Source organism: Tupaia chinensis, unplaced genomic scaffold (genome assembly GCF_000334495.1).
Source record: "Tupaia chinensis unplaced genomic scaffold, TupChi_1.0 Scaffold000258_1, whole genome shotgun sequence".
Taxonomy (NCBI): domain Eukaryota; kingdom Metazoa; phylum Chordata; class Mammalia; order Scandentia; family Tupaiidae; genus Tupaia; species Tupaia belangeri.
In genome coordinates, this window is record NW_006159738.1 from 3036676 (window position 1) to 3050934 (window position 14259).

At 50.7% G+C, this 14259-nt stretch overlaps 2 protein-coding genes and 1 long non-coding RNA gene across 10 annotated transcripts in view; 1 reads left to right on the forward strand and 2 right to left on the reverse strand.

Annotated features, from left to right (window-relative positions):
* The window catches only part of LOC114007946 (uncharacterized), a 14232-nt gene extending 11302 nt beyond the window's left edge, over positions 1-2930 (reverse strand). The window contains exon 1 of the long non-coding RNA XR_003549523.1: positions 2856-2930. This is a non-coding gene — a long non-coding RNA (uncharacterized LOC114007946). The remainder of the gene's footprint in view (positions 1-2855) is intronic.
* The window catches only part of TCTN1 (tectonic family member 1), a 26443-nt gene extending 16637 nt beyond the window's left edge, over positions 1-9806 (forward strand). The window contains exons 8-15 of one of the 3 annotated variants that reach the window (XM_006149328.3): positions 2909-3043; positions 3561-3686; positions 4086-4171; positions 4981-5121; positions 6244-6406; positions 8201-8326; positions 8738-8882; positions 9723-9806. In XM_006149328.3, coding sequence (XP_006149390.1) covers positions 2909-3043; positions 3561-3686; positions 4086-4171; positions 4981-5121; positions 6244-6406; positions 8201-8326; positions 8738-8881 — 921 coding nt within the window. In that variant the 3' untranslated portion in view covers position 8882; positions 9723-9806. Of the gene's footprint in view, positions 1-2908; positions 3044-3560; positions 3687-4085; positions 4172-4980; positions 5122-5813; positions 5937-6243; positions 6407-8200; positions 8327-8737; positions 8883-9722 lie in introns of those variants that run through there. The other 2 variants (XM_027772207.1, XM_006149329.3) reach the window with 2 other exon arrangements.
* Positions 9807-9992: 186 nt separating this feature from the next.
* The window catches only part of HVCN1 (hydrogen voltage gated channel 1), a 32477-nt gene continuing 28210 nt past the window's right edge, over positions 9993-14259 (reverse strand). For 5 of the 6 annotated variants that reach the window (XM_027772209.1, XM_027772211.1, XM_006149326.3 and 2 more), the window contains 3 exons: positions 12208-12439; positions 10689-10801; positions 9993-10198 (listed from right to left, as the gene is read on the reverse strand). In XM_027772209.1, coding sequence (XP_027628010.1) covers positions 10133-10198; positions 10689-10801; positions 12208-12439 — 411 coding nt within the window. In that variant the 3' untranslated portion in view covers positions 9993-10132. The remainder of the gene's footprint in view (positions 10199-10688; positions 10802-12207; positions 12440-14259) is intronic. The other variant, XM_027772210.1, reaches the window with a different exon arrangement.

Sequence of the window (14259 nt, forward strand, 5' to 3'; positions counted from 1 at the left end):
AAAGCACCCACCCCCTATAAAAAAAACCTCCCAAAAAAAAAAAAAAAAAAGAAAGAAAGAAATTGGGTTGAGTTTCCAATCAAGTGACACATGTTACGATCGCCTGGATCATGGTCGCTACCTGCCGAGCCACCAGTGGAGACTCAAGCTAGCCTGCGTGTCACCATGGTCTGCTGAAGTCTTTCCCAGTGGGTGTGTAGGGGTGGGGATGACTGAGGAAGACATCATGGGAGTCAGAAGAGCCTCACTGATTTCGGGACCATTCCGGGGAGATGTTGGCAGACCGGGACATGGGGCAGCTCTTGCCATTCACACTGGTCCATTGGTCTTTCTGGAGCTTATCGAGAACTGCCCCCCTTGTCTGCCAACAACACCCACACGCCACCAGAGCGGGCCTGTCAAGGCTGACATGGGAGCGTATGCGCTTTCTCAGAACCCAGTACGCATCATTGCTGAATCAGAGATCAGTATGTTCAGAGTAAGGAACCGAGAGGGCAGCCTTTCAGGGCCTGAAATTCAGAAGTGCTAATTAAACCGTAGCCCAGGACCGCTGCACAACTCCGGAACTCAGCGGTGCAGCCTGTTCTTCGGGGGCATCATGATTGCTTTTTGTCTCTCTGCCACTCCTGACAAATGACAGCTCTCCTGGGCTGCTGAATCGTGCCACATTCTTATCTGAGGGGCTTTGGCTTATGGGCACAGCTTATGTGCACAGTGGCAGGTACCCTCGTTCGTGCCAGCAGACACAGAAGGACCACTTATCTCTAGAATGAAGCTCAAGTACCGAGCCTGAATTACAAGCAGCACAGTGCACGACCAAGGGCAGAGTTCTGAGCAGCATGAGCGCTGGACACACCAGGTTGCTTCCCAGACAGTTTCCAAGCAACGACACCTGAGCCAATGTCATGTGTGCCATGTAACGTGGGACCCCGGCTGTCTTTAGCGATCACCTGTGGCTTTGTCACTCTGCTGGTAGTCACATCAAGGAAAAGCATCCCTAATAGCAGTGGGGTAACCAGGACTCCCTGAGTCTGTTTAACAGACGGCCGTGTGGTGCTGAAGGCAGCCGGATCCCACAGGGCTGACCGTGCGGTTTCAGTCCAGGGCCTGGAGCCTGAAAAACATGCTGGGCATGTGTGTATGTGTGCACCAAATCCTGAGGAGAATGGAGGAGAAGGGATTGCAGCATGACCTCCCCCTGGGAGATAATTTCTCACTGTCTCTTTCTCTCCCTCTCTCTCTCTCTGGCAAGCGAAGGCGCCCTATAGAAACTTAAAAAAAAGTTTGCCTGTCTGCCTTCTCTTGCCCATACCCTCACCACCTAACCATAACTACATTTTGATGTGGGCGGCTCCCCACAGAAACTTAAAAAAAAGTTTGTCTGTCTGCCTTCTCTTGCCCATACCCTCACCACCTAGACATTACTCTGTGTGCGTGCGTGCGTGTGTGTGTGTGAAGTTGTGAATAAACTGGCTCCAGTGTGGGTTTGAGGAGTCTGTGGGGCTTAAGCATGTGCATCCTGGCTCTGTGTACAGCACGCACACTGGTGTGTAGGTGTGCGTTTATCAGTAGGAGCTGTGTTTCTCCATGCACCCGAGGGTTACATGTGTTTGCAATGTATTTCACATACCACAAAATGCCATTTTAAAGTGTTCAGTGGTTTTTAGTATGTTCGCAAGGTTGTGCAACCACCACCACTGTCTACTTCCAGAACATTCTCATAACCCCAGAAAGAAACCCTGTGCTTGTCAGCAGCCACTCCTCATCTCCCCCCCGCTCTCCCTCGCCCTGGCAACCACTACCCTATACTTTTTATCTCTTACGAATTTAGTTATCTGGACAGCTCATACAAATGGAGTCGTAGGATCTGGGTGGCCTTTGCCTCTGGCTTCTTTGACTCGGCATGTTCTCAGTATTCATCTGGATGGTAGCGCATACCAGTACTTCATTTAAAAACATTGCCAGAGGGTGTGTGCGCTTCCCAGGGAGAGATAAAAAGAGAGACTGAAATCGCCCTCCAATGAAGTGTGGCCACGCTGCAGTCACTTCTTCATCTGCCTACCCTGTTGGGATTTTGGGCACGTGTGCATACGAGCCTGGCGTGTTTTTCAAGTTATCAGAGACAGGATTCAAACCGCACAGTCAGCCATGTGGGATCCAGCTCCCTTAACCACCAGGCCATGAGTAGTTTATTTTAATGGATCAGTTTTATTCTCTTGTATGGACCACATTTTATTTCTTTTTCAATAAGCCAATGGTCTTTTTTATGATGATAATAAAATAAAAAAAAAAATAAGCCAATGGTATTTGGAGTTGTTTTCAAGCCACTGTTATAAATAGTGCTGCTCCAAATACCCGGGTCACAGTCTGTGTGAGAACATGCGTTTTCAGAGGTAACTACTTCTAAAGTTTCAGTTCTATCCTTCTGGAGTATTTTCTTTGTGAATGTGCACATGTGTTTGTACAGAAATGTCTATTTTTACAAATGTGGGATCATACTATACACATTGTTGTGTAACCTGCTTCCTCCACTTGCCAGCTTCTTAGTGGAGGTTTATTTCATGTTTTTTTTCTCTCTCTCTAAGAGTGAGTTTTTGCTATAGGGCACGTGTGCTTACTGGAGAGACAGAGAGACAGAAAGCAAGAAATCACCCCCTCAGAGGGAATGGCCACACTGCAGTCCCCTCTCCTCCATTCTTCTCTTGGGATTCTGGGCATGCATGAACACACGCTTGCATGAATTTTAAACTGCCAGGTCTGGGACTTGAACCACAGTTGACTACATGGGAGTTCAGTGATGAACCATTACACCATCTGCTGGTCCCTCATGTTTTCTCTTATTGTAACCCATGTACCTCTGCCGCAGAGTGCCTTCAATGACCCAGCTCGTCGTCTCTTCACTTTGCAGGTCCCCGTCACCGTTCAGTCCATCGCCATTCGATCGCTCAGTAAAACGCTAACCCGACTGGAAGATGCTGCGGTACTGCAGCCGGCCCTGGTCAGTGCTGGCCATGTTGGAGTCTGCGTCAACGTCGTTCTTGAGGTACTGCCCAATTTGGCCTTGAAAGCTCCATCTGTTTGTGACAGACTCAAGCTGTATGACCTGCAGGGGTACCTGGACAACCTCCAGAGGGGGCTTGGGCCCCCTGCATAGTGTCGCTTTTCTTGGCTTGGCCTCCTGCTTGCCTTTATGTTGTCTCACCAGAGGATACTTCTTTACTTGTGTCCACAAACCTGTGACTTGCAAGAGCACATGGGAATCTTGTTACTGTGATTGTTTTTACACATCTCTTCTGCAGAGAGGGGCTAGCTCCATTCTGCTGAAACCAGCAGATTTGGAACTGATGTAATTGGGCACAGAGAGGCTCCGATGACCCTCTCTGTGGGGTGTGACACTGAGGGAACGCTTCTCATGGTCTGATTGGTCGGCAGAAAAAAGCTTCAACAAGCGGAGAAATGGAAAAAGATTTACTGACTCGGATATTTTGTCCGAGTTACTCAGACTGTTACGGAAACATAGCAGGGACAGCTGTATTTGGGGTATGTTTTGTTTTGTTCAGGCCAAGTACAGCCTCACGTATACAGAAGCAGGTGCAATAACAAAAGCCGATCTCGCTCTCCTTCTGGGCACAGTGAGCAGTACGGTGTTGCCACTGCAGCAAAAGTTTGAAATTCGTTTTATTCAGGTAAGTTTGAGCAATTTTGAACAAGTATTTAATTGCCAAGTTAAAGAAATTATAACTTCTTAGTGGAAAAAAAATGCCTCAATTTAGAAGTATCACCACGCTAACCCTTTGTGCTGAACAAAGGCTTGCACGTCGCACGTGGAGCCTGTATGGAAACCAAGCTCAGTCGTGTACCTTTCCATTTGGGAATAAGCGTCCCTTCCATGCTTGCTTGTTCCGTTACAGCATGATGTACTCCCACACCCGGCAGACATATTTATAGTGCTGAGTAGGGGGAGAAAGCCTTATATTGGTTGGTGATTCCAAACTTTATTATGAAAAGCATTTCATTTTCTCTCTGCCATTTATTTCCTTATCACAATGAGAACTGGGGGCATTCATTTCTGCATTGTCTTTCAGCAAAATACAAAGCCAGTTCCTCTCAGTGGAAACCCTGGTTATGTTGTGGGACTCCCGCTAGCCGCTGGATTCCAGCCTCAGAAGGGATATCCTTTTTGGCTCTGTGGAGAGGGCTGATCACCCTGTCCATGTGCACGGGCCATGCTTCTCGATGGCCAAGGGCCTGTGGTGCTTATGGGATAGAGGGAGAGTCCCAGCCAGAGAACCCTGGGGCTCTTTGGTGGATGGTGGGTCTAGCTGCACTGCAAGTGGGGCTGAGTGGAGACAGTTGGTGAAACAGCGTGTCCTAGGAAAATATGTGTTTTGTTTAAAAAAACAAACAAAAAACCCCCCACAAACCTTAATACCAGAAAGTTGACATTAATTTCACATTTAAATACTCTTAAACAAACATAGTGATTTTGAAACTCTGAAATTAGTTTTAAAGGTCTAGTTCGAGGGCCAGCAGGTGGTGTGGCGATTAAGGCACGGGGTTTCCACCACATGGACCCAGTGGCTTTAAAATCACACTGAGCACATGTGCATGCATGCCCAAAGTTCCAAGAAGAGAATGGAGAAGGGATTAAGGCATGGTAACCCCCCGCCCCCCGCCGAGGGGGTGATTTCTCACTTTCCCTCTTTCTCTGCCTCTAGTGAGCACTCACAGCTCTGTGGCAAAACCACCACCAGGCATATATGCATACATAAAGGGCCAGTTTGAGGATTCTTCCCCTGAGGACATCATAATCAAGATAAACTTTTTTTTTCTTTCTCCTGAGAAACAGCTGTCCAAATCCCAGAGGCCAGGAGAAGGGTGTTTGGGGCTCACTCTTGTCTCATGTCACGCAGAGATGCCATCTTCCTACCTGAAAACCAGCCTGCTTTTGCACTGGTCGTCCCTTAACTGTCTGTGAATGTCCGGGATTATTCAGACCGTGAACAGACACGGGCAACTCACCATGCTGCGCAGCACGGCTGAGCAAGACTGCCTAGCAGCCGAGGGGGTCCGGACTCCAGTGCTGTTTGGTTACAACATGCAGTCTGGCTGTACACTGAGGTGAGAGGGCGGCTGCTTCTGTTTGAACTTGTTTCCGTTGATCAAAGAACAAAACATTCCCTTCTTCTCCATTGGAGTCAAACCTCTGCATCAGCAGATGGGATCACATGAAAGCGCCATGTAGTTCACTATTACTAATGAAGAGCAAAACCATCTTTCTTATCAAATAATGGCAGAGAAAAAAAAAACAATCTCAGGGCCTCGTATGTTTCATTTTCAGGTTGCAAAGCATTTGAGTTTACAGCAAAAATATTCCCTGTATTTCTGAATTTTAAAACACACAGCACAGCAAAACCAGTGAGAGAGTAAGCCTGAATGTGCTCTCTGGTTTTATCTTTTTGTCATCATATGTGTACACAACACAAATGTCACACAGCTCTGCAGGGCTTGTTAGGAAACCAGCAGTTCTTCCGCTCATTTGCCCCATCCCAGAGGCGACTGCTTTCAGCTCCTGTAGCTGGGTGTTTGGCAATCTACCCGTAAGTCTTTAAGCTGCATATAATGCAACTTTATGGCTCTTTGATTTTATGAATCTCTTATGGAGTCCCCACTATGGAAACCAAAGATCTGGCTCTTTCTCCATCATCCCCAACGCCGGCACTTCGTGCTTTCCTCATCTCCCCAGGGTGTTTTTACCATTACTTGGTTAGACCAACATTCACCACTTACATTGTTAGTTCTGTTCTCTTTAGACCAGCATCTCTTCAAGGGGGTTCCGTGGAATACATTTCTGCAGTTGTCAGCACGGGCAGATCTGCGGTCCAGATGTTTGGCAAACACCAAAGTTAAAGCCGTAATTCTTTCCTGTGGGACTTCCCAGCTTTATTTTATCAGTGTGTTTCAAGGAGGGGGTGGGGGCATATCAGACATGGACGCAGTATTCCCCCAGCTCTTGGCCATGGAGCCCTTGTACAGAGCTTTGATGGAACAGAGTTTGGGACCCACCTCTCTGTCCAAGATTTCATCAAGTTAAAGCCAGTGTATTCTCTTGTCAAATAGTCCCCCACTTGAAGAGTGAGAAAATAATGAAACTGGAAAGGCACGTGTACCATCAAGGCCTTTGAAAACTGCAGGTGGATGGACAGTGGCCTCATTCAGTTGCTCTCCTTTTCCTTCCCAAAGGCTGACCAGAGCTCTCCCGTGTCGGCTCATGGTGCAGAAGGCCAAGAGCCTGCTGAAGGGCCAGGGCTTCCCAGACTACGTGGCCCCTTTTGGAAATTCCCGGGCCCAGGACGTGCTGGACTGGGTGCCTGTCCACTTTGTCACTCAGTCATCCAGCGTGAAGGTAAAGGGGGAGGAGTTGAAGGCCCCCCATCAGTGGTCTCTCCCTCTTCTGCCTGGAGGCTGCTGGGGAAGCCACCGTGAAGCTCTGCGTGGGAGTGTGGTAGCAGATTGGCCTGAGTCTTGAATACTGATTTTGCTTCTTGTTAGCAGTGTGCTCTTTGGCCAATGTTATGGGTTTGAGACCTTGGCTCCTCATCTGTGATGGGAACAGCAGCCACATACCAACCTCACAAGGCTGTTGGGATTACATGAGGTGACATTCGTTTAGTCCTTGCCATGGTGCCTAGTGTCACTCAAACTGGGAACTGCCATTTCACCGTCCCGTCTCCATTGTTGTTATTGCTGCATTACATGAGTCCTCTCGAGGCAGCTTGTGATATGGTAGACAGGTGTTAGGCCTGTCTCACAGACTTCGCGCCATCCCCACAGCTGTCCCCTACTGCTCCCTGGCCTACAGAGGAAGCCCACACGTGAGCGCTTTCAGTTGCAAAGTTCCCCAGAGTTTAATGGAAGTCGACATCCTACAAATAGACTCCTGGTCACGTGACTCTCCTGCCCACCTTTTCCTTTTGTCTTCGCAGGCAGAGTGTGGGCCGTCCCCATCACAGTCACCGGAGGCGTGCTCTCCATCTCACCCTTTAATTGCCCAGCTTTTTCTTGTCACAGTTGCTGCAGGCCTTTCATTATCTGCTTAGGATATTTATAGCCTGGGTGGAGCGGGGCTGCGCTCTCGTCCCCTTCCCACCGAGGCCGGCAGACCCAGGACCGCTCAGCTTGGCTGTGCAGCTGCTAGGTCTTAGCTCAGCTCTGCCACCTCAGCAAACCAGGCCATCCGCTCCTGGTTTCCCGGTGAAGGGTGAAGACAGCCGGTTGTTCCTCCTACTCAGGGGGAAAGACAGGCTGGGAGGGGAGGCAACGATACCACACAGCAGCCCTGGGTGTGCTGCCCTGGCACACAGAGGGCCTGGAGCAGAACCCGGGGCAAACAGCCAAAAGCATCTGCTGAGCTCAAGCTCCCCCAGCTCCTAACATCAGGATCCTGCCAAGAACGTGCAGCCTGCGGGTTTCCAAAAGGCAGTTCCAGGCTAAGGAATCCCATAGTGCTCTATGACAGGCACCAAATTTAACAGGTCTGCTAGCTTTCCAGGCCCTCAAGAGACATTTTATTTTTAATTAGGAAAAAATTCAAACGTATGTAAAGAAGGAGAGTACAACAGAATCCCCATCTACCCATCACGCAGCTCCAGCAGTTAGAGTTTGCCAACTGAGGAGATCCCAAAGGCAGGAAAAAGGCTGGAGGGCCCACTTGCCCCTTGTTCCCTCAGGGCTGACCAAACAGAGGTCCTGGGCAGGGGCCTCAGACCTCCTCCTGTAGCCCTGACCCGATCAGGACTGTGGCTGCGGTGCCAGTCCACTCGGGGCCCATGGGTGTGTCACTGTCCTCGACCACATACCGACACTGCCCGGGTACTGCGTGCCACACCTTAGCTGCTGGCTGACGTCAGAATAGAGAAAGCACCTGACCTTCCTGTCGGGCTTTCTGACGTGATGGACAAGCAGTGGCGAGTCTGTTACCCGCCACCCGAAGCTTCCCTGGTGCTCACAGGTCTGGAGCAGCTTAGAGAAAACGCACATACTTTTTAAAAGCTGCTTTTATCTGAACTCCCGCAGTCTAGTTGTTCTCCCGTTCAGAACATTTTGTAATCCTTGAAACACTATAATAAAAACTCCAAAGTGCAGATTAAGTCCGACTGAGGTTGTGTAACGCTGAGATTAATGGCATTTTCTCCTGCAGGATTCTTGCCAGCTCCCAGTGGCTTTGGTTATAGAAGTGAAGTGGACGAAGTTCGGATCCCTACTGAACCCTCAGGCCAAAGTAGTCAATGTGACCGCAACTCTCATTGCATCCTCCTTCCCTGAGGTAGGCCTGACTTCAGCTTAGAGGTGGAGGTTAGACACAAGTCCAGGCAAAACTCAGGTGTGACAGGTGAAATTTATTACTTGGTGAGAAAGACTGGAATTGTGAAACAATCTGGATTCTTAAAATAATTTAGCAGTCTTGATCTTTCACTTACAGAAAAAGCCTCCACTGACAGTGGCCTTATTCACATTAGCATTCTTAATTTAGTTATGATCTTCCAAATTCTTATGAAAGATGGATATGGATGTCTTAATTGGGACAATCTGGGTAAAACTGTCTCTCGTCCAGGACAAAGGCCCGCTAGCCCCTCCGTGTACCCATCAGACTCACGAAACGACCATGGTCCAGAGGGGAAGTGACAGCTGTGCCCATTAGGGTAACGTGGGGGCGGGGTGTGCCTGTCTGTTACAGACCAGCTCAGGAAGCGAGAGGACCATTGTTCTTTCCACTGCGGTTACTTTTGTGGACGTGTCTGCACCTGCAGTGGCAGGCTTCAGAGCTCGGCCAACCATCAACGCCAGGCTGCCCTCCGATTTCTTCTTCCCATTTGTTTGATGTAAGTCATTACTGAAGATCACGCCCCACCTCTGAGGGCCTCACCACTTGAACGGGGTGTGTGGGGTGGCTGCCGTCCTGGAGACCTCCCATGTGTCAGACTTCTGCCTGAGCCTCGCGGTTGCCAGCACACGCCCCTGTGCACTCTCCTCCTGGCTTGGTTTTCCTCCTTTTGGAGATTTTATTCTCTGTGGTTTGAACATGAGTGGGGAAACATCTGGCCTTGCTCATTTCCAGCAGTCTCAACACACAGGTTATGTGTGGAAACCAGACTGTCTCTGGGGAGACGGTAAGAGAGCAGACCTTGAAGTAGCATAGGCGTCTATCCAGCTTATTCATCCCTGCTTTAATGTGAGTGATTTTAAAATTCGTTATTCTCAGTTCAGGTTTTTTCTTTTTTAGGTCCTGTTGAAATGAGTACAAAAATAGCAAAATATTGTATAAAATTGTGCAAGTAGAGTACAGAGCCTCACGAGGGGATCCTCCCTCGAACATCACCTTAATTACAGTGGAGTCTTGAGTGTAACTGCCATTTCTGTTGCGGCACTGCAGCTTGTTGGCTCCCCAGCCAGGGGCTGGTAGGGGCTGCCAAAAGGAGGACGCGCCGGAGGAGGGCCGAGTTCATTTATACATTAATGGGACGGTAATTGAGAAAAATGTTGTCAGGTGGCAGAGATAGGTGGAGCCAGCTCAAAGCTGGATGATGTAGCTGGGTAACGCCGAGGGGGGCCCATCTCCTGGGAAGACTGGCCCTGGAGAAGCAGCTTAGAAAGGCTTGGAAATAAAAGACTTTTCTAGACTGTGCTGGTAGCACAAGTCATTGCTTCTTTCTTTCTTTCAGGATGCTCACCTGGAAGGATGTGCTGATATACCTTGTGAAATTCGAAATAGCAAGACCAAACGTTTCCCCACTCCTGTGTTCAAACCACAGAGAATAAAATTTCCAAGAGGAGAAAAACCAAGCCAGGAGGAGAATGGACAGGGGCATGAGATTAAATTTTATATACATTTTTATACACAAGAAAATTGTCCAGTTTTCTTCACTTTCCAGCAAGAGTAAAGCGTTCAACATCAGAACTACAAACAGTAGGTCTTCTGCAAGGCAGTGTCCACCGGAACGCCAGCTGGGCGGGAGTAGGGCAGAGGCACCCACAGCTCTCTGCGGAGGCCCCGGGGAAGCGTGGGCTCTGCTGTCTCAGCACAGGCCCGGTTGGCAGCATCTTCTCTCGGAGTACAGCTCTGAGCCCACATCTAGTTTATCTCACTGAGGAGCCCATGCTGTTTCAAAAGCTTGTTGAGTCTTTCGATCTCTTGTTCCTGTTGCAAAAGCAGACCAATACTGGATTTTAACTTCATGAGAGGGATGTGGCAGTCACTCAGTGAACCCTAGCACAGGGACACAGAAGAATGACAGCCACATCCTAACAGCTGAGGTGGGGCCCATGGGCAGTGGAGACAGGAGACACTCAGAGGAGGGGAACCTGGCCTAACTTGGGGGAGGCAGGCATGGCTGCAGGGAGGAGGTGACACTGCAGCTGAAAGGACAAGGGAGACTAAGCTAAGAGAATGATGCTGTGTGCCCAGGGCCCTGCAGAGCCTGAGAAGTGCCATGCTGAGTGGGCAGGGCCCTGTAGAGCCTGAGAAGTGCCATGCTGAGTGGGCAGGGCCCTGTGGAGCCTGAGAAGCCGCATGCTGTGTGCCCAGGGCCCTGCGGAGCCTGAGAAGCCCCATGCTGTGTGCCCAGGGCCCTGCAGAGCCTGAGAAGCACCCTGCTGAGCAGGCTTCACGCACACAGTATGTCGCTTACCTTCTCAGAGCAGCTGAACTCAAGATGTTGGATCTTGGCGGCCAACTGTATATTCATCTGCTTCAACCTCAGGAGCTGTTGTTCCGAGCGTGTCTTAACGGAGATGATTATTCCTGCAAAGGCATCAAGGGTCTCAGTGATATGGTTTCCAGGCTAACCATTCAGAAAAAAGGGTTAGATTCTTACAAACATGCGCAGTTGGCAGAGTGGTGACAGACAAGACTACTGGCGGTATCAGAACTAGATGCCTTCAGTATCTACTCAGATTTTTCATTTCTGAGCCGCTCAGGACCAATCACACAGTATTTCTCTGCAGCTCACAGTGGCTGAGAAATCCTTAAAACTAATCACAGATGAGATGAGTGCTAAACTCCTTTACAGGGCACCTGCGGCAGTGCACAAACGCCAGGGAAGCCCGGGGCCGGTCACACTCGCCTCCCCAGAAGCAGGAGTATCCGCAGCAGTAACAGGAAGGGCCAACGAAATGCTCTTGGCCTGCCCTCAGGCCAGGAAGAGCCCACAGGCCGGGCTGTTCCCACACTTGCAGCCCAAGCAGAGCTGATTTTTCCCGGCCAGGTCCTGCTAGAGCAGAGTGAACGCCCAGGGCAGGAGCCTGATGTCAGAGAACATGGCTCCCTCAGCCTCGAGACAGTGACCTGCGGCCTGTCGAGTTGGGGCCTAGTATGGAGATTCCCAAACCTGGCTGGACACCAGATGGCCTGGGAGTACTCAAAGTGAATACTGCCTGGGCTCCACTCAAGCCCTCGGCAGCAGCCTCTAGTTAAAGCTTCCAGCAGGTCCCCAACAGGTCCTTGAGCACCTCTGATGAGGTCACCGCCAGCTGAGCAGTTACCCAGTTGGGGTCACTGTGCCCACAGGAATCACAGCAGGGGCGGGGCTTCTCTGCACAGACCCCCCACACACCCCGAGGCATGTACCAGGGACCGGATTTTCACCCGTACTGTGATCAAGCACTACTTCTCCAAGTGCCAAGGCAGAGCCAGAGCCTATGGCATGTTAATAGATGTTATTTCCCAAAAAAGCGTCACGGTGGTTGATTTGGGAAACCACTCAAGTTCCCAGAGCTTTTCTCACACCGAGTCATGACCTTCTCATGGGGGAGCGTTTCTCAGCTCACCCACACCCCTTTGGGATGGTGCCCTCCCAAGGTGGGCTGGGATTTGGCAGAATCCTCTCCAGGAAACCCCAAATTAAAAATAGAGATGCTCTGGGGAAAAGTCAGGAAGGACTAATTGGGGATTAGTTGACCCTCTGTAAATATCTTTCAATAACCAAGAAAATAAGGCCTACAGGAGAAAGGCAGTCCCTTCCCGTGCATTTACTGGTCTGTCTGGCCGCAGGCAGTGGTGGCGGTGGTGCCGAATCGCAAGCTTCACTTGCCTCTGCACTTGGGGTAGAGGGGAGGGGCGGCCACAAAAGAAACCACGGGGTGTGAGCTCAGGCGCCCACCCAGGCCCCAGCCTCTGTCCTCTGCAGCCGTGGAGCACGGGAGACCTACCATTGATGATCCGGGCCACTCGCCACAGCCGGAGCAGAATCAACAGGCCCAGAGCCTCTAACTCGTGCTCCCGGAACAGGAGGACGATGTCGAGGATGAATGAAATCACCACCACAATGGCATCCAGGATCTCAAACTTGTGGTGAAAGAACTCCAGGCGGAAGACATGCAGTTTGAAGAAAATCTCCACCATGAAAAAGAACAAGATGGCAATGCTCATGAAGTGGAAGACCTGAGGGGACAAGGAGCCAGTCAGAGCGGGGCCGGGTCTCTGGTCACAAACTGGCTTCGTGTGCAACTGCCCAGTCGCCACACAGAGACTTTGTTCAATACAAACAGAACTACAGCACCAGTCACTGCTCTTCAGCTGGAAACAGACGTGACCACCAGACAGAGCCAATGGGGCGGCATCAGCATGAAATCCGCCCCCAGCGTTGGGTCCAGTTCCACCACGAGGAATCCATCCTGCACCCACGGGTCCCTTGGTGAGTACTGACACACACAGAGGTGGGCTGGGCTGCGAGCAGTGCTGTTCACAGGACAGTGCCAACACCACCAGAAGGTCCTTATCAACAAACAGTGCTGCCTCCAGCTGTGAAAGGCGCGCTGGGAGTGAGCGCTGAGGGGCACCAGGGCTCCCCGCACTTCATGTGCACAGGCGAATCCTCGCCACGGTGCCGGTGCCAGTGCCAGCTCTGGGGCCCAGGGAGAACAGAGCGAGCTAGGACTGCTTAGGCCAGAGAGCAAGGACGTGCTCAGGGACTCATGACGGCTGGGAGGGGCTCACGGTGACCAAACCCAGGGCAATATAAACATGGAAAAGAATGACTGAGGCTGACTGCGACACACAGAATTAGAAAGAACTCCCTAAGTCCGTGTGAGGCAGGCACACGCAAGTACACACCGTGGGAGAAAAGGCAGCTCTTCCTTACGGAAGATTATCAACTACTAGATGTGGAAGGAAAGAGAGTTGGAAGACCACCCTTCGCATTCCCCAGTGGATTCGCGGATTCAGGCAAGGATCCTCGATGGACGCCAGCTGTGGAAGGGGACCCTGGTCTGGTATCCGTGTATCGCTGCAGGTGATTTACAACTGTCCCTGACAGAGAAGGAGCAGACCCGTGCTACTGCCTAAACCAAGAGCCAGCTGAACACCGCTATGAGGGGACCCGGGCACAGATTTGCCTCCTAAAGATGCAGTATGAAGAACACAGCAAGGGCCAGCAGGTGGCATGGTAGTCAGGGTGCTGGACTCCTACATGGCCGATTGCAGTTCAAGTCCAGGACCTGGCGGCTTGCTTTCTCACTTTCCCTCTCTCTAGTCCAATTAAAATATTATGATAATAAAACAATTCTTTTAAAAAAGAAAAAGAACACAGCCCAGCAGTGAAGGCCTCTTGGTAATGGTGCTGGGACGTAACCTCGGGTGTGCAGGAAAGAGAGAAACAAGTAAACGACCTGGGAAATAATTAGACAAACCCAGAACAGGGACCTCTCATGAGGAGATTGGCTGGACTCTCCAGTCAGTGACATGAAAGTGAGAAAAGGTGCGAGGATTCTTCTAGATGACAAAGCCTGAGGAGGGGGTACCCTCGTTCCCCACAGCATAGCTGTTAAGCCCTGTGCATGGAAAGCTGGAGCCCACATGGCTGACTGCAGTTCGAGTCCTGGCTCCTGGGCACATGTGTGTGCCCCCTAAATCCTGATGGGATGAAGAAATGGTGTGAGGGCTTTAGTGTGAACATGCCACAAGTGTGCACACCCTCTGGCTGTAAGAGAAAAATGTATTTTAAAAAAAGGGAACCAGCAGTTAGCGTAATGGCTGTGTCGCTGGACTCCCACGTAGTCAACCGCGGTTCGCGTCCCGGACCCGGTGGCTTAAAACTCACGCCGGGCGCGTGTGCGTGCGTGCCCAAGATCCCGGGAGGAGAATGGAGGAGAAGGGATTGCGGCGTGACCATCCCCCCTGGGGAGTGATTTCTCGCCTTCTGTCTCTATGTCTCTGTCTGTCTGGCTGGCACGCGCGCCCGATCGAGAAAAAACATCTCGAGA